Raw genomic sequence first — 26,684 nt, 5'->3', positions numbered from 1 at the left:
TCATAAATTGTATATACACATCCATTTATATATATGCAATATATATATATGTATACATATCGGAACATATGTGCATGTGTATATACATCTAAGGTTCATATATATGTAAGAAAATGAAAAGAGATTCAGAGGGGATTGACTTGTTACTTAAGCCATTTTTATGTACATATATATACATATATATGCATATATATGTATATATATGATTTTATTCACATACAGGCATATAAGGTAAAGTATCCTAAAAGTCTTAGTGCAAATTTAAATTTTAATAATCTCAGATGAATAAATGTTACAAGCTTATAAAAACTGAAAAATTAGGTATTTAATTTTTAAAAATTGATGGTTCTTATTATGCTTCAAGATACCCATAATACTATACTATAGCTTTAGTTAATTTTCAAACTTTCTAAAACGAACCAGCTACTTGCCAAGTGAATTAAAAGATTGCATTTATAATCCTATCCTTAGTATCATCTAAACCGTGAAAAATGTTGATGCAAATAAGACAGTCCTGACATAACTCCATGAAAATGTGTAGTGGAGGTAAATCAGATTACTGAGATGACCAAATGAGAGGATATTCTCTAACAATCCAGTGGTTAGAAACTTTTAAATAGCTAATATATAATTACTTATATGTTCTATCTCATTTTTTTTTTTTCTGAAGCAATAGAGGTTAAGTTATTTGCCCAAGGTCACACAGTTAGGAAACGTTAACTGTCTAAGGTCAGATTTGAACTCAGGACTTTCTGACTTCAGGGCTGGTAATCTATCCACTCCGCCAACTAGCTGACCCTCTTTAATTTTTTAAAAAATCATACAATTCACAAAATAGGTTTAAAATAAATTTAAATAATTAAAGTTTAACAAATGATTTTTTTTAATTTTTTGTGATATAGTTTTTCTTTATTTTGATTTTGTTAAAAATCACCACAATCATATTTTTCTATGTTTACTTATTTAAACTCCCTCTGCTAACTTGTAAGGGATCCTTTATTATTTTTTATTATCTTTTTAAAAATTATATAATAGTTTTTTTTCCCCAAATATATGCAAAGGTAGTTTTCAACATTCACCTGTGCAAGACCTTGTGTTCCAGATTTTTCTCCCTCCCTTCTCCCCTCTCTTCACTCCTAAACAGCAAGTAATCTAATGTAAGCTAAATATGAGCAATTCTTCTAAACATATTTCCATGTTTGGAACTCTACACAAGAAAAATCAGATCAAAAGGGGAAAGAAGAGAACACGAGAGAGAAAAAAAAATCCAAGCAAACAAACAATAGCAACAAGTATGAGTGGATGGCTCTTTCTATCACAAGTCTATTGGAATTGCTTTGAATCACCCCATTGTTGAAAAGAACCAAGTCCATCAGAGATGATCATCACATAATTTTCTTGTTGCTGTGTACAATGTTCTCTTGGTTCTATTCACTTAACTTAGCATCAGTTCATGCAAATCTTTCCAAGATTTTCTGAAATTAGTCTACTGATCATGTCTTATAGAGCAATAATATTCCATTACATTAATATACCATAACTTATTGAGCCATTCCCCAACTGATGGGCATCCACTCTTTTTCTAGTTCTTTGCCACCACAAAAAGAGCTACTACAAACATGTTTGCACATGTGGGTCCCTTTTCCTTTTTTCCGATCTCTTTAGGGTTCAGACCTAGTAGAGACACTGCTATATCAAAGACTATACACTTTGATAGCCCTTTGGATATAGTTCCAAATTGCTTTCCAGAATGGTTAAACCAGTTCACAATTACCTCAGCAATATGTTAGTGTTCCACATTCCCTTCAACATTTATCATTATCTTTTCCTATTATTTTAGCCAATCTCAGAGGTATTAAGTGATTCCTCAGAATTTCTTCATTTGCATTTCTGTAATCAATAGTAATTTAGAGCATTTTTCATATGACACCATGTCAAGTGATTTTTAAAAGTAACATTGATGCTTTTCAAGTTAGTAAAACTTAAAACTGCACTAAGATTTTGGGATACCCTATTTGGGTACTTTTTTCTTTCTTTTTATTTTTTCACATTCCTATCTCTTCATAGTAACTTATCCTCTGCCATTTTTCTAGTAGAGTTCTCGCTCAAAAGAAATATAGATAAGCAAAACAATTCAGTACATTTTTTTGTGTCTGAAAATGTATGTGTTACAATAATCTCCAAATAACCTAAATGCAAAAGGTTACAGCACAAAAATATTTTAGTGTGATGGAGGACGATACATTTTACAGTTATGGCTCAGAAAAGAGAGGTAACTATAAAAGTTAAATGGACAATTTGATTACATAAAATTGAAAAGCTGTTGCATGAAATAAAATATTAGGAAAGCAGCCATTTTCTGAATAACCAACTGTTGGTTAAAAAGTTCTGGAACATAAAAAGTATTTATTAAACTGTTTGCTAAGCACTAAGTTCTTTATTATTATTATTATTAATTAAGGGAAGAAACACACATAACCTAGGTTAACTCAAGCAGGGGTTGAGGGAAGAGGAAATGGCATTGAACATGCAACTGAAGTCAATATTCAAGACCTTGTGGGAACTGAACAACAGGACCAACGACAATGGAAAGAAAAGTTTTTAGATCCCTATGTTGACCAGGTTAAAATTAGTCTCTTATGATCCAGCAATCACAAATAAGTTATAGTTATGAGTTAGGGAAAAAATATATTAGTTCAAATATAGGCTTCCAACTTCCAACTTTGAAAGAAAAAAGTGTATACTGTAATAGAAAGATGGCATGATGCAATAGATATGGAATGATGCAGCCAGGACTTGGGTTCAATTATCACCCTCTATATCTGATATATTTGTCACCCTTGACAAGTCATTTAGTCTATCAATTGCCCCAAGTACAGCTACATTGCAAAACCAATATAGATTTGCATTAGCAGTGGGATAATTCTTACCATGAGTTCCCTGTTGTTTAGTTAGAGTTGACTCATTATGACTTCTATTTGGGCTTTTCTTGGCAAAGTGGAATGATGTTCTACATCTTTCTCCACTAATACTTTGTTGGTGGAGTTGTTAACTGATCCATCCATTCTGAAGAGCAATTTGGAATTATGTCCAAAGGGCTATCAAACTGTTGCAAAACCTTTGTTCCAGAAGTGTTTCTACTGGACTTGTTTTTTAAAGAAATAATAAAGGAGGTAAAGGGACCCACATGTGCAGAAATGCTTGTGGCAGCCCTTTTTTTAGTGGCAAAAAACTGGAAACTGATTGGATGTCCATCCATTGGAGAAGGGCTAAATAAGTTATGCATAATGTCTGGGCTAGTTCTCTGGAGGGCCTCAGGATCAATCAAATTCCTTGGTCTTTAGGAGGAGAAGTGAAGGAGGCAGGTAAGCTGCCACGCAGCTTGCCAAAGATGAATTCTGGACTCTGGAGTCTGGAGCCTGAAGTCCTCTCCCCTCGGTGTGCTGGGGCAGAGAGAATCTGACTCTTTCCCTCTGCCCTCCAATCCTTCTACTCTGATTATCTCATCACAACACATTCCACAAATGCTAATCATGAGGAGAGCCATCACATTACATATCATATTGAACCATTATCTCACATTGAGCACAGGTAATAAGCGTTAAGTCCTCTGCTGGGTACACCTTTTCAGAGTTCCAGTCCTCTATAGTTATAGTATATGAATGTTATGGAATATTACTGTTCTATAAGAAATGATCAGCAAGATGGTTTCAGAGAGGCCTGGAGAGACATATATCAATTGATGTTAAGTGAAGTGAGCAGAACCAGGAGATCATTATACACAGCAACAGCAATATTATATGATGATCAATTCTGATAGACATGCTCTCATCAACAATGAGATGATTCATACCAGTTTCAATGGTCTTGTGATGAAGAGAGCCATCATCTTTACCCAAAGAGAAGACTGTGGGAACTAAATGTGGACCACAATATAGTATTTTCATTATTTTTGTTATTGTTTGCTTGCATTTTTTTTCTTTCTTACAGTTTTTCCCTTTTGATCTGATTTTTCTTGTGCAGCATGATATTTGTGGAAATATGTATAGAGGAATTATACATGTTTAACATATATTGGATTACTTACCCACTGGGGAAGGGGGGGTAGAGGGAATGAAGGGGAAAAAATTAGAACACAGGGTTTTGCAGGGGTGAATGTTGAAAATTATCCATGTATATGTTTTGAAAATAGAAAACTTTAATTAATAAAAAAGAAAGGTTCCCAAGTTATCAATTGATATTCAATAATTAGCTATCTGATCCAATTCTTTTGACAATATAATTTATCTATTGTTTCTATTATATTAATTGTATTAATAATTGAACTATACCTATTTAAGAATTGATGATGTATATGACTTTAAAATTAATGGGACTGAGAAAAATTATAACTGACTTCAGATTAATTAATTCAGGTTAGAACCCTAATTTCCTTGGAACCTGGGGCAAATTCAGTTTCAAGGAAAGGGGATAGGAAGTGGTGAAGACAAACCCCCCAAAGTTAGAATAGGAGAGGTAGAACTGTCCCATAGGATCTGGTGCTTGCCCCCATAGGATTTTGGGGAAAAACAGGCCCTATAAAAGTACTTACATGGGTCCCTACCCTCCCACCTTTACTTCTCAGATATCATGGTATAATGGTTAGAGCATTGGGTTTGGAATCAGCAAGAAGTGGATTCAAAGCCAGCTTCAGATATTTAATAGCTATTTGACACTAGGCAAGTTATTTAAAACCTTGGTTTCCTCATCTGTAAAATGGGAGTAATCTCTATCTTACAGGATTGTAATGCTGATCAAATAAGCTAATATATGTAAAGTGCTTTGCAAACCTTAAAGTACTATATAAAGTTAGCTTTAAAAAATTATCATCATCATCATTATGTCTTCATTGGGGCTAGTTATGATCCCAATATGAAATATGGCAATATGAAAATCTAGACTAAGGAATAGAAATATCATGCTAATCTATATTCTATTGCTAGTCAGGCCTATTAATAACCTGCTGGGACTTTCACATCAAAATACCATCAGCTAAAGAGGGAGGCTGAGAGTGAATTTAGAAGGTTCTAATAGAGTTGTTTTTTTGAGATTAGATTCCCACCAGAGGTTTATCTTCAATAGATGGCCTAAACCAATAGAATGACAGCACCACTGAACGTTATGATACGTTGATTGGGAATGACAGCTCAGAAAAATTTTGCTCAGGCATTTCCTGCCAGGGGGAACACTGGCCCTGACAGGAGTGAAAGCAACTGCCTCCGGGGAGTTCCATTTGGATGACCATAAAAAGCAGATTTCTCCCTAGAGGCTTGGCTGCTTGCCCTGTCATTGGGAAAAATGTTTGGCAACTTGTGACCCTTGTTTTCCCCTTAGTCATTGTACAAACTAGTTTGACTGATTTGTTCTAAATTGTGTTATCAGTCTTTAAATTGAATGAATCTTAATAGACTTTCTACAGAATGTGCTATTAGTCTGTATAACCATATTTTTAAAATAATAAAATAAATGAGTAATGGCAAGGGTACAAATAATATTCTTAGTCCAGTTTCAGTAAGGGTGGATGCCCTAAACTCATTCAAAGCTTAATAATTTGGATATGTTACACATCATTTGTTTCAATAATGGGAGTTGCCACTATGATTAGAGTATTGCTTCAAATATTAACTACAGCATTTTATTTATTTATTTTTAACGAATTATCTCAATTTAAATTTGGTCATGCTAGTGTCTAGCTTTCTTTCTATAGTACAGAATGCCCTTCCCTAAATAGCCATCTTGTTTCTCCTTCAAGATTTGGTAGAAATAATTCCAAAAGAATGGGCAGTTGGTATAGACATTGAGAACTTTGTAAGAAGCATAAAAAGAGACTAATAAGTCATCAAAAATTGTATTACTTGAATAGGAATAGTCCTTTGAGAAGAGATTTAATATTAAAAAAAAGAATAAAAATCTATTTTTTAAAATCTTTATTTGGTTCTGATATCCCCTCAAGCTACCATCTCCTCTCTTTTCCAGTCAAACTAAAAAAAAACCCTGAGGTATTAAGGTATTGCCTCCACTTCTTCACCACCTATTAGTTTCTAAATTCTTTCTGATCTGACTTTACAACTCCATCAGTCAACTATTGCTTTTTCTAAGGCTATCTATGATCTGTTAAGTGCCAAATATGATGGGCTTTTCTTTCTCATTCCTTGTCTTTTTTTTCCCTCTCTTTTACACCTTTGATCATTACTAACAAACTTTTCCTCCTAAACATTCTCTTCTGACTTAGCTGACTTGGCTGATTTGGCTCTTTTGATATAATGCTTTATGCTGGTTATTTTCTAGATCTAACTCCTTCTTCCTTTGCTGAACTCTACTTCCTAACAAGTAATTGGTGATTATTCTTTCAAGACTTATGGGGGTCTTCTGCTCAGTTTTGCCTAGTGATCTCATGGTTTCAATGATCATTTGATCATTTCTGTCCCATCTGTCCTTTTTCCTCTACTCTGATCTATCACTCTAGGTTGTATTCTAATCATTTCTTCCTTAGACTATTGCAATAGCCTTCTATTTGGATTTCCTGTTTCTATTCTCTTCTTTTCTCTAATCTCTCTTTTCCATATACTTGACAAAATACTCTCCCTAAAGATCAAATCTAGGTTCCACGACTGCTCAAAAACCTTCCAGCTTATGAATTTAGAAATTACCTTAGAGGTCATTTAGGCAGCACTCTCATTTTATGCAAGAGGAACATGAGACCTAAAGATATTAAGTGATTTTCTTAAAAATATGAAATTACTTTTCCCCCTTATTTCATTTATAATAAAATATAAATGCCTCAGTCTGGCAATTTAAAGCTCTTCAAAACATGGTTCTAGTTTTAGGACCCATTAATTCCTTCCTACACTCTGCATTGAAGTTAAAACTGACTTTTTTTTGTTCCCCAAACTCAGCATTTCTGCTGCCATGCCTTGAAGAGATTTCTTCCTTTTCTTACACTTATTAAAACTCTTAACCATTTTGACACTCATAGGAACACATTTCTTGAACAAAATTTGGTTGTTGGTATACTCTTTCTTCTGAAATGATCTTGCAGTCACCTAGCCATAGGCAGATTGCAATTCTCAGGAGAAGGCAAACTCCTTGAGGGTAAGAACTATTCTATTATTGTCCTTATGCCCAGTGACTTGTGTACAACTGGTACTCATAATTAATTGATTTATTGACTTAAATTCTAAAACTGGGTCTTGGTATATGTCATTTATTACTACACTTACTCATAATAAATTGGAGTAGGGCCCTTAGGAAATTAAATGACCATAAATCTGGGGAACAGCTCAAATTCAAGACATTTTGATACTTCTTCTAACTTAAGTGATACTGCTGAATTTAGCCCTGTGTGACAAGCCAGCAAATTAAAATTTCCTTCTTGTGGTAAACCTTGTAAATCAATTCATATTCATGAAGGTTAATAGAGGGTGACTTTCTGAAAGAAGGCCTTGTTGAGGAACAAAGAAATAGTTCTCCTCATAACTCCAAATGCAGTCGCCTTCACTCTATTGCACCATGTATCCCAATTATTAAATGAACCGATAATATCCCTTAGATCTCCTCATTTCTCCAAAAATTTTATATGCTTCATGTTGTGAAAAGAGAAGCTGAAATAAACAGATACTTATTTTCCATAGAAGTAAGATAGATTCTTTTATGTCTCCTTATGTGTGTCAGTCAAAGAAAAAACAAGAATAAAAATAAGAATTTTTCTTCCTTAAATGTTTTTTAGTAATGAAATTAAATAATCAATTTCTCCCTGAAAATTATACATGCTTCCAATCTTCTGTTCCCTTCTTTGTAAAATTAGATCTAAATTGATTTAGATCACAGTTCTTAACCTTATGTACCTCATTGAAAAGTCTGGAGAAGTATACGACCCCATTCTCAGAATGGGTTTCTTTATTATTAAGATTCAATCTGACCATCTTGCCCAGGTTGGAATTTACAGGTGATGGATAAGATGACTTAAAGTCCTGATTCTATTACTGATTGACACAGGAGTTAATTTCACTTATTCCATTTCCAGTCTAGGTTAGTTCAATCCTTTTTGAACCATATGACTGCTTCCCCACCCTCCCACTCACAGAAATTCTTCTCTATACTGTTGCAAATTTAATGTGGTCCCTTGATAGGTATAACCTATTACAGTTCAAAACTCCTAACTCCAAAGATGTAACAGAACTAGCAGGAAACACATGTAGTTATGTTAAATCAGAATAGAATTTTTTAAATAAGTAAAGAAAAATATATTAAATTAAATTAGACTTATTAAGAATGCATTCCAATGAACGAATTAACAAGTTTGGAATTATGTCTTTTAAAAATAATAATTTAAATAATATTTTTAACAAATCTCTTTATCAGCATAACTCTGTATTGTATATATATTTCAATTTGATCAGAATTTTTCTTGCCCATCATTTAGATTAACATTTTCCAAAGATGATGTCTGGCAAAAGTAATACTTAAAGGATTATTCTCTCTAGTGGAGTGGCATAAGGTTCTCTGTGTTTAGCCCTATTCTGCCTAATCTTTTGCCTTTAATCAATGATTTGAATGAAAGTGTGTGAAATCTCTTTTTTTAAATTAATTTTATAATTATAACATTTTTTGATAGTACATATGCATAAGTGTGTGAAATCTCTACCAAATTTGTAGAAAACCCAAAACTAGGAAGTTAGCTTAAAGATTTGGAATCTACAGAAGACTTAAAAGGCTAGAACGAATCAAATAAGTTTAAATTCAATATAGGAATAAATACAAATACTTATTCTTAAGTTCAAAACATCAAATGTACAAACAGAATGTGTAAAAGACAATAACTTATAGGAAAAACATTTCTTGAACTTTGAACTTAAACCAAGTCAAAAGAATGACCGTAAACAGTGGATCTTAGGTTGTATTAATAGCATAACATCAACCTTAACACCTGCCATGAGAAAGTTGATTGTCTTATTGTCCTCTTACTTGATAGGACCACACATGGTATAAAATTGTAATCAAGGTTCCATGTTTAGAAATTAGTGTCCTATCATTTTAGTAAAGGGGCTTATAACAAAACCATTAGTATAGATAACTTAAATGATTTAGCCTAGGGAAAAAAAAGAACCTTAGAGTGGACATCATAGCTGCCTTCATCAAGCTGAAGCATTATCATATGGAAGAACTTTTATATTTCTGTTGCTTTGCCCATGATGGAGACATAAGAACAATGACTATATCTTTCAGAGAAGTAGTTTGAGCATTCCCTCAAAGACCATTAGTTTAGTGGTCTTAAAATACAGTATATTGAAAAGTAGAAAGAGAATCCCTTGGGAGAAATGAGTTCCTCCTTACTAGAGGTCTGCAAGGAGAAAACTACATTCTACGGGCAGATGAGTATCATTCTTACTCAGATTGCAATACTGATTGCATCATTACAGTATGTTGTGTAGCATGCCATAGAAATCTTGTCAGCCGAGAAGCTCACTTCATCCTAAAATCTTCCAGAGGGACACCGCTACCCTGAACTCACATTGGTAGTACCTTCTATCTCTTATAACTTCATTTTTTGATTAGTTTTTTCCAAAATTCTTCGAGAGACCCAGGCCAACCATGACATATTTCTCCAAACTGTACTCCTGACTTCACAAAAGTTGTTTACCATGCTCCCTTAATAAATCTCCTTCCTTTTCATGTGTTATTGTCCATAATTAGACCTTAAGTCCCATGAAGATATGGGCTATCTTTATTCTTATATTTATATACAGGGCCTTACATATTAGAAATTGCTTAATAAGTGAGCAGAGAGGTGGTACAGTTGATAGTGTGCCAGGTCTGAATTCAAGAAAATTCATCTTCCTGAGTTCAAATTTGGTCTCAGAAACTCACTATCTATATGATCCTGGGTAAGTCACTTCACTAGCCTCAGTTTGCTCATCTATAAAATGAGCTAGAGAAGAAATGGTAAACCACTCTACTATTTTGCAAAAACAAACAAAAAAAAAAAAACAAATGAAGTCATAAAGAGTCAGAACAATTGAAAATGACTGAACAATAAGAAGAAATAAATGCTTGCTGATGTGACTACTAGAATATAAGCTCCTTAAAGGGAAGGGCTATTTTGTTTATGTCTTTATATCTGTACTGCTTCATGTATGTGTTTTTTAATCTTGTCTCTGTTAAATAGACCAAAATTGGACACTAATCTGACAGAGCTGAACAGAATAAGATAGAGACAGAAAAGTCAGGTATCAAACAGAAGTCTGATTAATTCCAAAATGAGGAAAACACTAGAAAGTAGAAGTCCTCTTAAGGAGGAGAGCTTAACATGCTGGAGCAAAGTCAGATTCTATACATGAAAAACCACAAGTGGGCTGGATCATAACAATAATCATTCTTAGGACTTAAGTAGCAAGTCTCCTAGCAAGTTCCTGCATAGACAATGCAGAAAGTCCTGCATTGTCCTAAAATTATCTCACAGCAGGATACAGAACCACTGTGTGTGGTGGGAGCAGGAGTCCACTATTTCTGATTCTATTTACTTAGTAGTTCTATTACTTTGCATTCTATTTACTTAGTGGTAACAAGAAACAGGAATTGTGAACATGTCAAGAGATGTTTCCCTGGGGAAAAAAGGGCATTCCTTCAATGAACACCTCATGCTACTCAAAGCAATATACTTTTCCAGAGATTAAACTCACCCAGAACACAGAGGACTGTTGTTATGTTTAGAGCACAGTCTGCTTGCTGGTCCTTAGCTTTGGGAAACAAGGTATCTCCAAAATATTTTGACATGCCTTAACAAATATTTGTTGAATGGAATTGGGTTGGATTGCCTAGAACTGAAACAGATTGGACTGGATAATTCAATTAGAAGGCCATTTGAGATATTGTAGTAGAGTTTCTTATTGAGGGTACCATTTGGACTAGAGAACCTCTAAGGTCTTTCAAACATCAAAATACCATCACTCATTTTGGTGCCTTTACAGTGATCATAAGCAACAAGAGTTTCTTAATGCAGTAGATGTCTTACAACTTGTGCATTCCAATCAAAACTTTTATCTTATGGCAAAACTATCGGGTAATTTCACTGAATACTTTATATTCTAGAGATGTTCATGTTTGACATGTTTTGCATTTTATGTTTTCTTCTAGAAGAAAATATTCTTTTTGATGATTTCAGAGAATTATTACTCCAAGAAAACAATTGGAAAACATTTCTTTGTGTGTGTTTTAGGATTTTAAAAAATTGTACATTTAGTATTTTGTTTTTCCTAAATTACCTGTAAAAATAATTTTTAAATCAATGTAAAAAAATTCAAAATTCTCTTATTCCTCTCTCCATTCATTGAGAAGGCAAGCAATTTGAAATAGTTTATATATGTATGGTCATTCAAAACAGTTTTCCATATTAGTCATGTTGTGAAAGAAAACTGGCCAAACAAAAAAAACTTGAAAGCTTGGGATTTTTCAGTCAAATATAGATACGTAACATTCTGAGGATCTGAATCAATATTCAATTCTGTCAAAATTATTTCTGCAAAATGACCTAAAATGACTAAATAGTGTTTAGCCTAGGAATATAATATGTATTCTTACTCTTCTGTAATAAAAGCAAGTATAATATATATCTTCCCATCAATGCATTTAATATTTACAGGGGTTTTACTTTGCTGGGAGTTAGTTCTAGTGGACTCCATTTTACTGAGTACATTTAAATTCCAAGTCACTAATTAATTTTAGGCAATTCCCACGCCCTACTGTTTGCTATAAAAATTTTGGAGCTCTTTATTGCATTATGGTAAAAAAACAGTGTGGCTTAATATTGCAAATGTTGTCCAAGTACACAGATGGCCTGAAATTATGAAGGGACATGGGGATTCATCTTTTAGTATGGATGCTATAAACAAGTTTCATTTCCATATATTCAAATCCCACCATATACTGCACATCTCTTAAGTTTTCCTTTTTATCTCTGTAGTTCTAATTCAGATCAAGGAATAATATTTGTAAAAAAAATCATATACAACCTTCTTTTAATCAAATTTTGACAGTATTTTTAGTATAATACTTAATAATCCTTTACCTTCCCCTTCCATTATATGGCCTCTGTTCATAAAATCACTTACTCGCTTCAGTATTACTCCTTTATATGTCTTCCCATTTTTCTTCTCCCCCTCTCGAGGCAACTCACTCTAGTGTCATTTTCATTTTTTTCCAATTACAGTGAAAGGTTCATTTCTCCCCTCAGGTCACAGATATAGAATGGCCAAACTGATCCTAATTCTCATTCTTTTGACACTTGAGTTCCCATCTCATCTACACTGAAGCCTTAGAAAATCGCTGGAGCATTCCTATATCTGCTACAAGGTTTTATCATCCATTAAAGTAGATCACTTCCTTTGCACATTTATGACCCTTGGAGCCCAGGGTCTCTTTGGTATTATTTCAAACACTTTCCCAAAGACTGCACATCATATTCTTTGTATTTCAAAGCCCTGTCATTCAGTATCTATCATCAAGATCAGTGTTTTTTGACTCCTTTTAAAAATATTTCCACCTAGTTTGGAATAGAAGTCTTTATTATCTACCAAATTTTTCATTAATCTCTCAGTTTGAGGCTTCTGTATTCTTACCAGACATCCACAAGCCTCTTTATTGTGCTAAATATAACCTAACTCTTTGACCTGAAAGTGACTAGGAAAACATTGTCTTTTATAGAATAGGTCATAATTTCATGCTATATTTACTACTACTACTACTGTGATTTTTATAAAACATATTCTAACCTAGCAGCAAGAAGCAGTGATATAATGGATGCTAGGCTGACCACCAAATTGGGAAGTGTATTGTTGTTATTCTGTCATCCTGTCTCTTTTTAATTCCATTTTATTTATTTATTTGGCAGAGATACTGGAGTGATTTGCCATTTCCCTCTCCAGCTCATTTGACAGACAAGGAAACTGAAGCAAACATGATTAAGTGACTTGTCTAGGATCACACAGCTAGTATATATAATGCTAGATTTGAACTCAGGTTTGATTTTAGGACTCAGCACTCTATTCACTGCATCACTAGCTGCTCTTAGAATCAGGAAGAACTGGGCCCATATCTTGCTTCTTGACTCATGCAGTCTTAGGTGAGTCACTTCTTTGTGCTCTAAGCCCCAGCTTTTTAAATTGTAGTTTACAACACCACACAGAGTCTTATAAATGAATGTTGGTGTCATGAAGTTATTACTTAGTATCAATAAATGTGTGACTTGTATACCTATTTTAGATATCTGTATACCAGAGGTCATATAAAAATTTCCCAGATGAAAAAGGATTATTCAAAGAAAATGTTTAAGAAGTCCTTGATCTAGGCAACTAAGATTATACATTATAGAGCAACTGTCAATCAGTATTGGTAAAGAGAATTCCATACACTATGAAATAATAGTTGTTATTGTGTAGTTGTTTCAGTTGTATCCAATTTTCCATTCCGCATTAGGATTTTCTTTGCAAAGATACTAGAAGGACTGACCATTTCATTCTCTAGTTCATTTTACAAAGGCGGAAATTGAGGCAAATAGGCTGAAATGACTTTAAGTTGCACAGTTTCTGAAGCCAGATTTGAGTTCTGGAAGAGAAATATTCCTGATTTCAGTCCTGGCACTCTGTACACTATGGCACCAGCTAGTGGCCCCTATGAGATCCAGCTTAAAAATCAACATGTCATAGTTTAGTTTCTGTAAAGTATAACTTGTTAATTATACTCAAAGTAAGCACCAAAAGAGCAAATGCAAAAAGGGACATCTCAGCATTCTCTTAGTCAAATGTTGAAGACAACAAAGTTTGGGCACTGGCCCAGCTGAATCAGCCTCTGAATATGCATTCTCACATAGAGAATCAATGAGGGATGACTATCCCACCATTATTTTATTGTATGTTCTTAGAAATGCTACTCTATCTCTCTGGACCTAAGTTTTCCTAACTGTACAGTAAGAGAAATGAGTTAAGGTTTCCTTGTACATAGGTCCCAGTGCCTTAAGATTCCATGGAAAGACAACTAATTTTAGAATCAGATAATTTTCTACCTTGGGAAAAATCACTCTACTTTTTTGGTCCTCAGTTTCTCTTTTCTGTAAATAAAAAAAATTGGACTGACTGATCTTTAAGATCCCTACCTACAATTACATCTTATGAACTATGATCCCAAGTAAGAACCAAAAAGCATATAGTACTTTGCAGACACTGGGTTATTGTGTTTTTAATCCAAAGCTTCCCTCAAATTTATAGGTAAGTTACCCATTGGTTCCATAGAATTTTATTAAATTTATTAAATACATTTCTCTCTTCTCAATGCTTTAGAATTCTTTCCCTGAGTAAAACTATTTTATACATATATATGGATGGATGGATGGATATGCATATACACACAATTTGCACTTTGATATAGTAATGTTCTTTCAGTTATACTAAATGACACCAATATCAATGGAAGTCTTAAGGTGAAACAACATCATTCTTTAAGAAATTTAACAACTTAAATTTCCTTTAGTCAGATGGAATAGACTTTTTATATCAATTGTATTTGTTTTTTTTAAGATAGTTGCATTATCTCATAAAGGAATTTTCAGCCAGAGAGAAAGTCATTTAATTTATTTTCAATATAAAGAAAAGTAGCAATGAACTCTGTGGAGGAAAGGTTAATATTCTTAAGTTTCTATTAAGTTCTCTTCTAAAACCTGACTTAACAAATGACCTTCTGGCCATAATAATACATTTTTGTTTCCTTTTTCAAATGGTTCTCTCTAAATATGTCTTGTTAGGCTTATCATAAATTCTGAATACAATAACCCTATTGAATCTGTGAGATTTGCTGAAGGTTAAGGGGAAGAGAATAAGCAGTTTATCGCACCGATATTGTAGCCACTGTGCTAATCGCTTTACAAATACTATCTCATTTGATATTATTTGAGGAATCCATAAAGGATTAAATGATAGATGCTGAACTTTACAATGAGATTTGGTACAGCTCTTTGAAATATTTTATTTGTATTATTCACTGAACCAGACTTTATTGTATTCTAAGAACTTTGTGAAAGTGATATGTCTGAGCTTAGAGGGGTGCCATCTATGGGAAGGGAAACTATTCAAGGGGAGATAATAAAACCTCCATAAAGATACCCCTATAGAGAGGACTTGCTCAAGGCCACACAGGTGGTAAATGTTATAGTTGAGTTTAGAACCCAGTTTTCTGACTCCAAATTTAACATTTTATAAAATATAGGATCCTACTTCTGAGATCCATTCTATCTGCTCTATAACTAAGGTAGCACAATGGATCCAGGGATGAGTTTAGATTCAGGAAGATTTGAGCTTAAATCTAGTCTCTGACATTTACTAGCTCTGTAACTCTGGGCAAATCATTTAACTTCTGTCTACCTCAGTTTTTTGAATTATAAAACGGGGAGGGGGGAAGAGGACCTTTCTCACATAATTGCTATAGGGAAAAATGAGATAGAGCAGTTGAAACAGTTTTTGACTCATAGTAGGTGCTTTAAAATATTTGTTACAGCTCTTTTATTAATAATTTCTAGTTTTGCTTAAAAGTAAAAATCGTCTAGTATCATCTGTTCCATAGAATGAAAGATGAGCATAAAATTAATAACTCTTCTAGTCTAAACACAAAGTATTTCAAAGCTATCCAAAATTATAGTCTCAAATAATAAGGGAAAGACGAAATCTTAATAAACTTTTAATGAGTGTCAAGGAACAATCCATGCAGTAAAAACTAAGTAAATGAAGAATTCCTAGGAAGCAGACTATTCATGATATGCACTTAGATATGTTGCCCATTGAATTGTATGTGTATCTTGAACAGACACTGCAGAAGTCATAGAGCATAGTTCAAGCATGCCCCCCAAGTAAAGAATGGACTATACTTAATTTAGACAATTGTTAGGAATTTACATCAAGCTCTATAAATCTGCTCCCTACAACAAAATCCCACTTTTTTATACTAGTAATCTTCCAGTGATATTGTGAGACTGTGAATCTTGGATTACCACAATCTTCAAAGAAAAACAAAGTTACTTAGTGACCCAGAAAAAGGTCTCTAAATCTTGGATCCACAGACCCCTAAGGGAGTCCAAATATCGATTTCAGGGTGCCTATGAAGTTCGATGAAAAATACATATGTATAATACATACATATTATATATATATACATGTATATATATAATATGTATATCTTCATTGCAATATAGTTGGTTTCTCTTTATGTTATTTTGGGAAGGGGTCCATATGCTCTACCAACTGCTAAAGGGATTATACACACACACACACACACACACACACACACACACACACACACACACAGAATTTTGGGGCCAGACAGAAATAGAAAAAAATATATGGTAAATTGAAATAGGTTGCTAATTATTGTTAATCTTGGTTCATGTACATGAAGTGTAAAGATGTCACCCAGGGAATTGATGATTGAAAAGGAGGTAAACTGGTCACTTAGGGAGAGCAAAAAGCAAGAGACCAAGTGCAGCAATGAAAACTATAGAATGGGATATACTAGTGTTTTCAATTTCCAGGGGCTGCTAGGTGGCACAATAGTGCATAGAGCACCAGGCCTGAAGTCAAGAAGACTTATTTTCCTGTGTTCAAATTTGACCTCAGACACTCACCAGCTATGTGACTCTGGGCAAATCACTTAACACTGTTCGCTTTAGTTTCCTCATCTGTAAAATGAGCTGGAGAAGGAAGGAAATGGCTAATCACTCCAGTATCTCTCCCAAGAAAATCCCAAATAGGGCTAAGAAGAGTTGGACACAAGTGAAAAATGACTGAACAACAACAAAATGTTTCTAGCATACTGAATAGACCCTTTAGGCACTTCATCTATGGACATATATAAGTGATAAAAGGAAGAAAGTTGTGATCAGCATTGATGCACTCATTAATTTATAGAATGATAAAGATGGATGTAGATTTAGATGTAGAAATGTTTCAGAGAGGTCAAATAGAAGATAAGAGTCCTGAATTTGAAGTCAGGAAGGCTTGTTTTCTAATTCTAATTCACATATCTATTAGCTATGTGACCCAAGGCAATTCAATTATAATCTCCCTTACCTTTACTTTCCTAATATGTAAAAGGGAGATAATAATAGCACCTCTCTTCTAAGGTTGTTATGAAGCTTAAATGAGGTAACAAATGTACAGCTCTTTGCAAATATCAAATTAATATATTAAGGGAAGAAATAAACATTTCTATGATAATATGCTTTGCATTATAATAAGCACTTTTTAGAAATATCTAATTTGATCCACATAGCAACCTTTCAAGGTAGCTGCTATAATAACCCCCATTTTACAGTTGAAAAAACTGAGGCAAACAGAAAGTTAGTGATTTATCTAAGGTTACATAGCCAGTAAATTTCTTAGACCAGATTTTAATGTAGAATTTCCTCACACCTTGCTCAGCACTCTATCTACTCTACCACCAGCTGCTTGTATAAATGCTAGTTATTATTATATTAAATTTATATGGGATGGCTACCCTGCCTTATTTCAGAAATTTGAGTGGTCTTATAAATTAACAGAGATTATCTGAAGAAAAGTCACCAGGAAACTCAATAAGACTTTAATTTGAAACAGGCATCAGTGTTGGTTGAAGGAATTTCCTCACTGGAAATTCCATATACCTGTGAAATCATCAAACTGGTTTGGGAAAAGAAATTCAGTGAAGAAAACACCCTCTCCGTCTCAGGAATTGTTATCCATCTATTTTACAGATGAGGAAACTGAGGCTCACAGAGGTTAAAGGACTTGTTTAAAGTCATACAGCTAGCAAATTTCTGGGAACAGTCCACTTTAGCGATGGATTAGAAATGAAAATTTAGAGGTTTGAATGATAATTCTACCATGAACCACCTTTGTAAATTTCATTCTCTCTGGGCCTTATTTTCCTAATTTCTAAAATTCGTGGTTTGGACTAGATCATCTAATAATCTTTCCTGCCTACACTCTTTAATTTTTAACAATTAAAACTTTAAAAAGGATGGGCATTGGCAATAAATTTAGGAAAGCGCAAACATAGATAAGACCATGAATAATGATTAATTCACTCATACTAAGTCATGGAAGAAAAAGTATTTAGGCAAGATTACCAGCCAAATCAGAGCTAGCATATAACTGTCTAAACCAGTAGCCCTTTGGGAGATTCACTGTGTAGTATATAATAGGACAGTAGAGCCTGTTCAATACTGGAGAATTTCTTTGCATAGAGGTAAAAATTGAGTTTTAGTTACATAAACATATTGCATTCCTTGCATTGATCCCAGATTTCCTTGTGTATCCCAAAGGCAATCTGAGAATTCAGGACAGACTATGCATACTGAATTAGTTTGGTTTTGGTGGTAGGTCACCCTAACCCTCAATATTCTCCCACCTGTTTATTCTATATGGCTATTCCTGTTGACTCCATCAAAAAGACAATCAAGACACCTTTATAATATGTCTGCCTGTAGATTAGTGTGCACAGGTGCTATGCTGTTTGGGGGTTCAAATACCAAATGAGCGATCTGAGTAAAGATGACAGATCATGAATATAATAGAGGTAGAAGGAAAATTGGGAAAAGAAATGAGAATGAAGCATGAGAATTATGAAATAAAAGTCAACAAATTGAAAAAAAAGATTACAACTGTTTTAAAACAATACTACTGGTCAAATGGAAAAGAAAGTACAAAAGCTAACAGGAAAATAGTACCTTAAAGAATTAGAATTGGGGGGCAGCTAGTTGGTGTAGTGGATAGAACACTAGCCCAGAAGTCAGGAGGATCTGAGTTCAAATGTAGCCTCAGATGCTTAACAATTCCAGACTGTGTGACCCGGGCAAGTCACTTAACCCCAAATACTTCAGAAAAAAAGAATTAGAATTGGCCAAGTGGGAGTTGCTGACTCTATGAGATATCAAAAATCAATCAATTTTAGGGTTATACAACTCTATCTTACCCTGCAGGAAAAATGGGAGGGTGATGAGATATGGTAAGAGGGGGGAGGGTGATAAGAGGGTATTGTGGGGGATGGAGTGGTTAGTACCAAAATACTTTTGAGAAGGGACAGGGTGAAAGGAGAGAGAATAAATGAGGGGAAATAGAGTTAGGAATAGTAATTCTAAAAAAAATTCAAGGCAAGTTTCTCTGGTAAGATCTCATTTGTCACACATATAGAGGAAACTGAGTCAGATTCATAAAAAAATAAGAGTCATTCCTAAATTGATAAATGATCAAAAGATATGATCTGTGTCCAAAGGGCTATAAATTCATGCATATCCTTTAACCTAACAATACTATTTGGCATCAATACCAAAAGAGATTCAGACAAAAAAAAAAAAGAGAAATGACATATATATATATATATATATATATATATATATATATATATATATATATATATATATATATATATATATATATATATATATATATATATATATATATATATATATATATAATGTTCATAGCAACTATCTTCTCAGGACAAAAATAATGAAATTGAGGAGATACTAATCAATTAGGGAATGGCTCAATAAATTGTGGTATGTGTGTATGATTGAATATTATTCTATAGGTAATGATGGGCAGGAAGTTCTCAGGAAAAAAAAATCTGGAAAAACCTCCATGAACTCAAACAAAGTAAAATATTCTGTTTATAAAGGGATATCAATGTTCTGGGATGACTAGCTGTGAATGACTTTGGTATTCTCAGTAATTGAGTAAATTCTTAATATTCAGTCTCTGAAAGACCCTATTCATATCCAGAGAAGGAACTGATAATACATGAATGCATATTGAAGCATTCTCTGTCTCTGTCTCTCTCTCTGTTTCCCTGTCCCTGTCTCTGTCTTCTTAAACTTAATTTTTCTTGGGGGGTTTATTTTTATTATAGTAGAATATCTATTTTTTTACACATTTTTTTCACCTTTTATGGAAATGTTTTGCATAACTTCACAAGTGGTTTCTTAATTGTAGGTGGGGATAAGGGAGAGAGAGAATCTAAAACTCAAAAATTTTAAAAACTAATGTAAAAAAATTGAATATTACTGGGGAAAATATTAAATACATAAAATAAAGCAGAAATAAGGGGAAAACCAATCAACAAATTCAAAATGATGGAAAAATAGAAAATAGAAAATACCAACAAATGACTTGGAAAATAGATCCAGGAGAGATAGTGTCAGAATCACTAGACCACCTGAAAGCCATAATCAAAAGGAAGACCCGGATAACTTCATTCTAGAAATCATCAAAAGAAAATATCTTGATTCCTGGATCCAGAGGGCAAAATAAGCATTATAAGATCACCTCAGGAAAGAGATCCCTCCTTCCCTACAAAAAACACCAAAAAAAATTATATCCAAATTTAAGAACTTTCAGGTCAAGAAAAACATACTATAATTGGACAAAGAAACTATCTGAATATTAGGAACCCACAATCAGGATTACAAAGGATTTAGCAACTACAACATTAAATAATCAGGGATCACAGAACATAATCTGGAAAGCAAAAGTACTAGGACTACAACAAAGAATTACCTACCCACAATACCCCAAATTAAGCATAATACTCCAAAAGGGACAAAATGGTCATTCAAGGAAATAGGATATCAATCTTTAATAAGGGGTAAAGCAGAAATGAAAAATTTAAAAAATGATCTCTTAAAAGGAAAAAGGGGGGAAGTAAACCAGAGATTCAATGGAGCTAAACTGCTTATATTTCTACATTGGAAGATAATACTCAATAATTTTTAAAAATTGCATCACTAATAGTATAGCTAGAAGGAATATAAATAGAGAGTATGAATATAAAGTGAATTTGAGATGATTAAGGGATAAGAAAGAGGAGTATACTGGGTAAAGAAGGAAAGAAGGGGTAGAATCAGGCAAATTATTTCCTATAAACAATCACAAAAAAAAATTTGTACAGTAGAGGGAAAGATGGGAAGGTGGTTGATGAGCATCATTTGACTCTTTTGTTCTCATCAATATTTGTTCAAAGAGTTAATAATATACACAATTATTTATTAAATAAGAAAATAGAAGGGGAGAAGATTAAACTAAAGGAGGGAGAAAACAAACAGGAGGAAGAAAGAGTGGAGGAAAATCATTACTAAGCATATTATATATATATATATATATATATATATATATATATATATATATATATATATATATACATATGATTATATTAAATTAAAAACTTTATCACCTTATAAAACCAATACAACCTAGTTAAAAGGTAAGTAGATAATGGGGAAACATTTTATTTATAGCAAGTGTCTGATAAAGGTCTCATTTCTTATAAATCTAACTCAGATTTATAAGAATAAATGGTCAAAATATGAACAGGAATTTTTCAAATGAAGAAATCAAAGCTACCTGTAGACATATGAAGAAGTGTTCTGTTAATTAGAGAAATGATAAAATAACTAAGGTACTATTTCACATCTATAAAACTGGTCAATATGATAACAATGTTAAATATTCAAGATGATATTGGGGAAATTGAAATACTAATGCAGTGTTTGTGGAGTTGTAAATTGATCCAATCATTTTGGTTAGCAATTTGGAAATATGCAACCAAATTGTGTATATCCTTTGATCTAACAATACCACTAGGTCTATATCCCAAAGAGATCACAAAAAATGGGAAAGAACCTACATGAATAAAAATACTCTTTATCATAGCAAAATATTGGAAACTGATGGATGCTCATCAATTGGAACAAACCATGGAATATAAATCTAATGGAATACTGCTGTGCATTAAGAAATGACGAATAGGCAGATTTCAGAAAACCTGGAAAGACTGAATTGATGCAAAGTGAAATAGCAAACCCAGAAAAACAGTATCAGCAGCGTTGTGTGATGATCAACTATGAAAGTCTTAACTCTTTTCAGCAACACAATGATCTAAGTACAAAGGATTTGTGAAGGAAAATGCTACCCACAACCACATAAAGAACTAATGAACTTGGAATGCAGGCCAAAGCCTACTTTTACTTACTTTATTCTTTTTCATGTTATTTATCTGTTTTTTGTAACTGTTACTAATATAGACACATATTTTATATGATAGTATATACATAACCTATATCAAATTATCTACCATTTTAGGAAGAGAGGAGAATGGGAGGGAGGAAGAAAAATTTGGAACTCAAAAATCTTGTAAAAGTGAATGCTGAAAATTGTATTGACATATAACTGGGGGAAAATAAAATAAATTAAAAAGTAATATAGTTTTGTATAAAGAAGAATAGAATTGTTTTGGGAGAACATTAATTTGAAAAACTTTTTAAAGAGTTACCAACCTATATGTTATACCACCAAGTGATTAAACATGTATAATTCAGTTGTAATGGATTATCCATGGCACAGTAAAGGGGAAAGTTCTAAATTGCATTAAAGTGAAACTTCAGAAGTGAAACACATCTCCCCAGCTCTTGTACCTCTTCCTGAAACAAGAGGGATTTAGGTTAAAAGCCTCAACTCTCTCTTTCACTTTTCCTATATTATTTTCTCTTTGTGAAAATTAAATGTCTTATGAATGATGAAAGAAATTCCTTTCTAGTGTTCTTACAAGATATTTTTTTCTTCTTCTATGAACCCTTCAGGTGTATCAATATATGCATGAAACCATAACAGTGAATGGGTGCCCAGAGTTCCGTGCCAGGGCCACTGCAAAGGTAAGCCTTGTGCTGCTTTAAAAATATATTCTACCCCAGTGATCCAGTAATTGATTGTGCGCGTGTGTGTTTCAGGTATTCTCGTGTGTACACTGTAAGAAAATTTAGACATCAGTGGCAGCCCAGAGTCTAGACCAGTACTGCTTCCCAGGTAAAACTCCTAATGGAAAATTCAACGTTTCTGCTGCTTCTGTAGCTTAACAAAGGAGAATGATTTCATTGAATTCACTGAGTGTCAAGCAAATCTACTGGCTCATTGTATGAGATACTCCATGGTTTTCTGATATTGTTCTAGGACAATAGGGCCTGTTCAGTGCATGGGGGATTTCTTTGCATAAGGCTGAAAAATGAATCTATTAGCTATGTAAATGTATCGTGCTCCATGCATTGACCTCAGACTCCTCCTGGGTATCTAGCTAGGTTCTGTGTATCATGGTCACTGAATGGGGTGGGCACTCAGAGGGGGAGCTCTGACCATCTTGAGACCCAAGAGGATTGGCTTGCTTCACCTACCCTGTGCAAGGGACCTTTTTTCTTCGAAACTCAGAATGAGAGATATCAGAGGCTCTCTTATTAGGAACCTTACAAGAAAATTTTAAAATGATCATCCAGTATTCTGTAAAATAAACCATTAGTTAACTGTGACCTTCAAAATGATTTGCAATGAATCAAGTATTTTAAAAATTCAGCATATTTTAGAAAAGGTATGTATTTTTTCCCCAGGAAAGCTAACTGTCTGACAAGGCAGAAATAGTAAGAATTTTCTCCCCATTAAATCTTTTCTGCATTTCATCATCTCTTGTTTGAGAGCTAACCTTTGTCTGGTTTCTCTTGTGTCCTTTTTTGGGAGCCTTTATATTCACATTCAAAAATATAAATGAATGCTTTAGATCCATAAGGTATAGTCAAGCAAATATGGAATATTGTTCTCATTAAATCGTGATTTGTTTATATTAAAGTGGAACACAAAAACATGTTTTCTATGTTGTGTAATTAAGATTGCCGAGAATTATGTACTGCTTTACCATTCTCATTTCTTATTCATGTAGAACAGCAGGAGAGCAGCGCCATGTTGCCAATAGCACAGTATTTCCTGGTTGTCTCTGGGCTGTCCGCACTGCATCTGTGTCAGCCACTTAACCCATGCATGATGGCGAGATCTGCATGAGCCCAAAGCATGTAGCTGAAAGCGAGCCACTAGTGTCATATCATTCATTTCCTATCACTAAATGAAGAAATTAGCATAATGCTAAATTGATGTTAATGAGACCATGTGAAGGAAAGAATGCTAACTAGCAACAATCAATATTTTATAAATGTTTCATAAATCACTCCAGAGTAGACAGGTAATCAAAAAAAAAAAATATGAGGGGCAAATAAAAGTGAAAATCACTTTTCTTGAAAGAAACTTTCCATACTTTAGGATAATAGGATTTTAGATCCTGGTTGGAAGGGACCTCAGAGGCCATCTCATGCAAACTTCAAAGTTTTACAAATCAAGAAACTGAGGTCCAATGAAGTAGAAATGACTGGCTCAAGGTCACAAAAAGTTGGTGGCAGAGTGTATGGTGGCACTGGATTTGGGATTAGGAATACCTGGGTTTGAATGCTGTCTCTTAAACTTAAATTTAGTACATTAAGTATAGTCATACTTAGTGAGCTGTGTGATCCTAGGAATGTCACTTAGTCTCTAAGCCTTCAGGTTGCCCATTTACAAAATAAAAGTTTCTGGACTTGGCAGCCCTAGTCTCTTCCAAATCTAAATTTATGTCCTTATGACCTGGATTTCTATTGAAAATAATAAAGTTGGATGATTATTTAAAGTTATTAAAAACTAATGATTAATATAGTGGAAAATGTAAGAGTTAAATAATAGATATGCATTAAATTATTGTAGTTGCTCAGAAGAAAAATCAGTATATTAATTTCTTTTCTATTTTAGATGATATTTGAAAGCTGCTCCTTTTGCAAAATTTTTATACCAATATGTGTGAAAATATTTGAAAATGAAGGGAAAATGACTCAGAGAACATTTATATTTATGCAATAAGATAAAGATGTCAGACTTATCAAAGGTCATGTATGAACTCAAACTGATTAAAAAGAAACTAAGGTAGTTAAATAGTTAAATATATCAATGTTTTAAATGGTAATAGTTCTTATAGACCTCATCATTATTTACAGTGGAGAGAGACAGACAGACAGACAGACAGACAGACAGGAGAGAGAGAGAGAGAGAGAGAGAGAGAGAGAGAGAGAGAGAGAGAGAGAGAGAGAGAGAGAGAGAGAGAGAGAGAAGGAAGCAGAGGGAAGAGAGGGAAGAATTGGAAGGAGGATGAAATTTACCAAATTAATAATCAGTATGGGAATACATATTAACTTCATTCATTCAAGCATTGTATAGTCAGCCCAAATTAATTTTAAATAAAACTGAGATTTGAATGTTCAGATGTTTTAAATAGCAATAGTTCCTATAGGCATCATCAGTATTTATTTTTAAAAAAGGAGGGATGAAATTTACTAAATTAATAGTCTGAGAATATCAGTAAAAGTACCACTTATAAATATTTAGTTTCTTCATTCTGGATTTCTAATGAACCCAAATTAATTCAAAATATTTAAAACCACAGATGTTTTGAATGGTAATAGACATCATCAATATTTACCAAAAAGGGGTGTGTGTATATATGTGTGTGAATTGTACTAAATTAATAATCAGTCTGGTAATGTCCATAAAAGATACAAGTTATATTTAGTTCATCACTTAGCACTTCTAGTGGGATGCCTAGCTGGATTCAAAGAGCTCATTGTCTAAAAGGAGAGATAAGACAACTATCTCATTACCAGGCAGTATGAGATGTATCATGTGAGGAGAAATCAATTCTAGCTATGGTAGTTAAGGAGGGTTTCATGGTGCCTTTTGATCTGGGCCTTGAATGATAAATCACAGATTTAGATTAATCAGAGATCAAACTTTTCATTTTACAGAGAAGGAAACTGAGGTCAATAGAAATTAATTGATTTGCCTCAAAACACACATAAACATTTACTTACAGAGGACATAGTAGACAAGGATTCAGAACTTATTCAGACTTCCAGTGTAAAAATTTTCTTCTCATACCATTCTTCTTTCCTAAAGAGTGGAATTTGCACAGGCAAAAAGAGAGACGAGAGAGAGAGAGAGAGAGAGAGAGAGAGAGAGAGAGAGAGAGAGAGAGAGAGAGAGAGAGAGAGAGAGAGAAGGTAAGGGAGCCAAGGGCATTCTAGAAGAAATCCCAAATAACAATTGATATCTAAATAGTGAAAAGTCACATTCCTTCCCTTTCTTTCCCAGGATAATGCCATCCTAGCTTGAATAACTGCTGTTTACCTACTATAAGATTAGTACCCTGCTTTGTCCTTAATCTCATTCCAAATGACCATCTTGTCTTTCAGGCAACAGTTGCAGCTTTTGCAGCTAGTGAAGGTCATTCCCATCCTCGAGTAGTGGAACTACCCAAGACTGATGAGGGCCTTGGCTTTAATGTGATGGGAGGAAAGGAGCAAAACTCCCCCATTTATATCTCTCGCATCATTCCCGGAGGGGTGGCCGAAAGACATGGAGGCCTCAAAAGGGGAGACCAGCTGCTGTCAGTGAATGGAGTGGTATGTTCTTATGATAACCCTGGATTTTCTCTAAGCATTTCTCTCCCTTCCTCCCTCAAATCTCCCATGGAATTATTATAGACATCTCTGAAATCCTAGTATATCCTGTTGACTATAACTAGAACATTTGGCATAGACAACAATTTTGTGTGAAATAAGTTAGGATAGTAAACATTTAACAATAATTTTATGGCTCACTTCTCCCTTCGACTCTCATTCAACTGCATTAAAAACTTGAATGAGAAAGTATTCATGTATGTGGAATTTCTATTTTTTAACT

At 33.7% G+C, this 26,684-nt stretch overlaps 1 protein-coding gene across 3 annotated transcripts in view; it reads left to right on the top strand.

The window, feature by feature from the left end:
- Window positions 1-26,684, top strand: part of LIN7A (lin-7 homolog A, crumbs cell polarity complex component) — a 184,948-nt gene that overhangs the window by 83,248 nt on the left and 75,016 nt on the right. For all 3 annotated transcript variants that reach the window (XM_074270863.1, XM_074270866.1, XM_074270862.1), the window contains exons 3-4: window positions 22,688-22,759; window positions 26,195-26,404. In XM_074270863.1, the coding sequence (XP_074126964.1) occupies window positions 22,688-22,759; window positions 26,195-26,404 (282 nt within the window). The remainder of the gene's footprint in view (window positions 1-22,687; window positions 22,760-26,194; window positions 26,405-26,684) is intronic.

Source organism: Sminthopsis crassicaudata, chromosome 5 (genome assembly GCF_048593235.1).
Source record: "Sminthopsis crassicaudata isolate SCR6 chromosome 5, ASM4859323v1, whole genome shotgun sequence".
Classification (NCBI taxonomy): Eukaryota; Metazoa; Chordata; class Mammalia; order Dasyuromorphia; family Dasyuridae; genus Sminthopsis; species Sminthopsis crassicaudata.
This window is presented reverse-complemented; position numbering and strand designations above follow the sequence as displayed.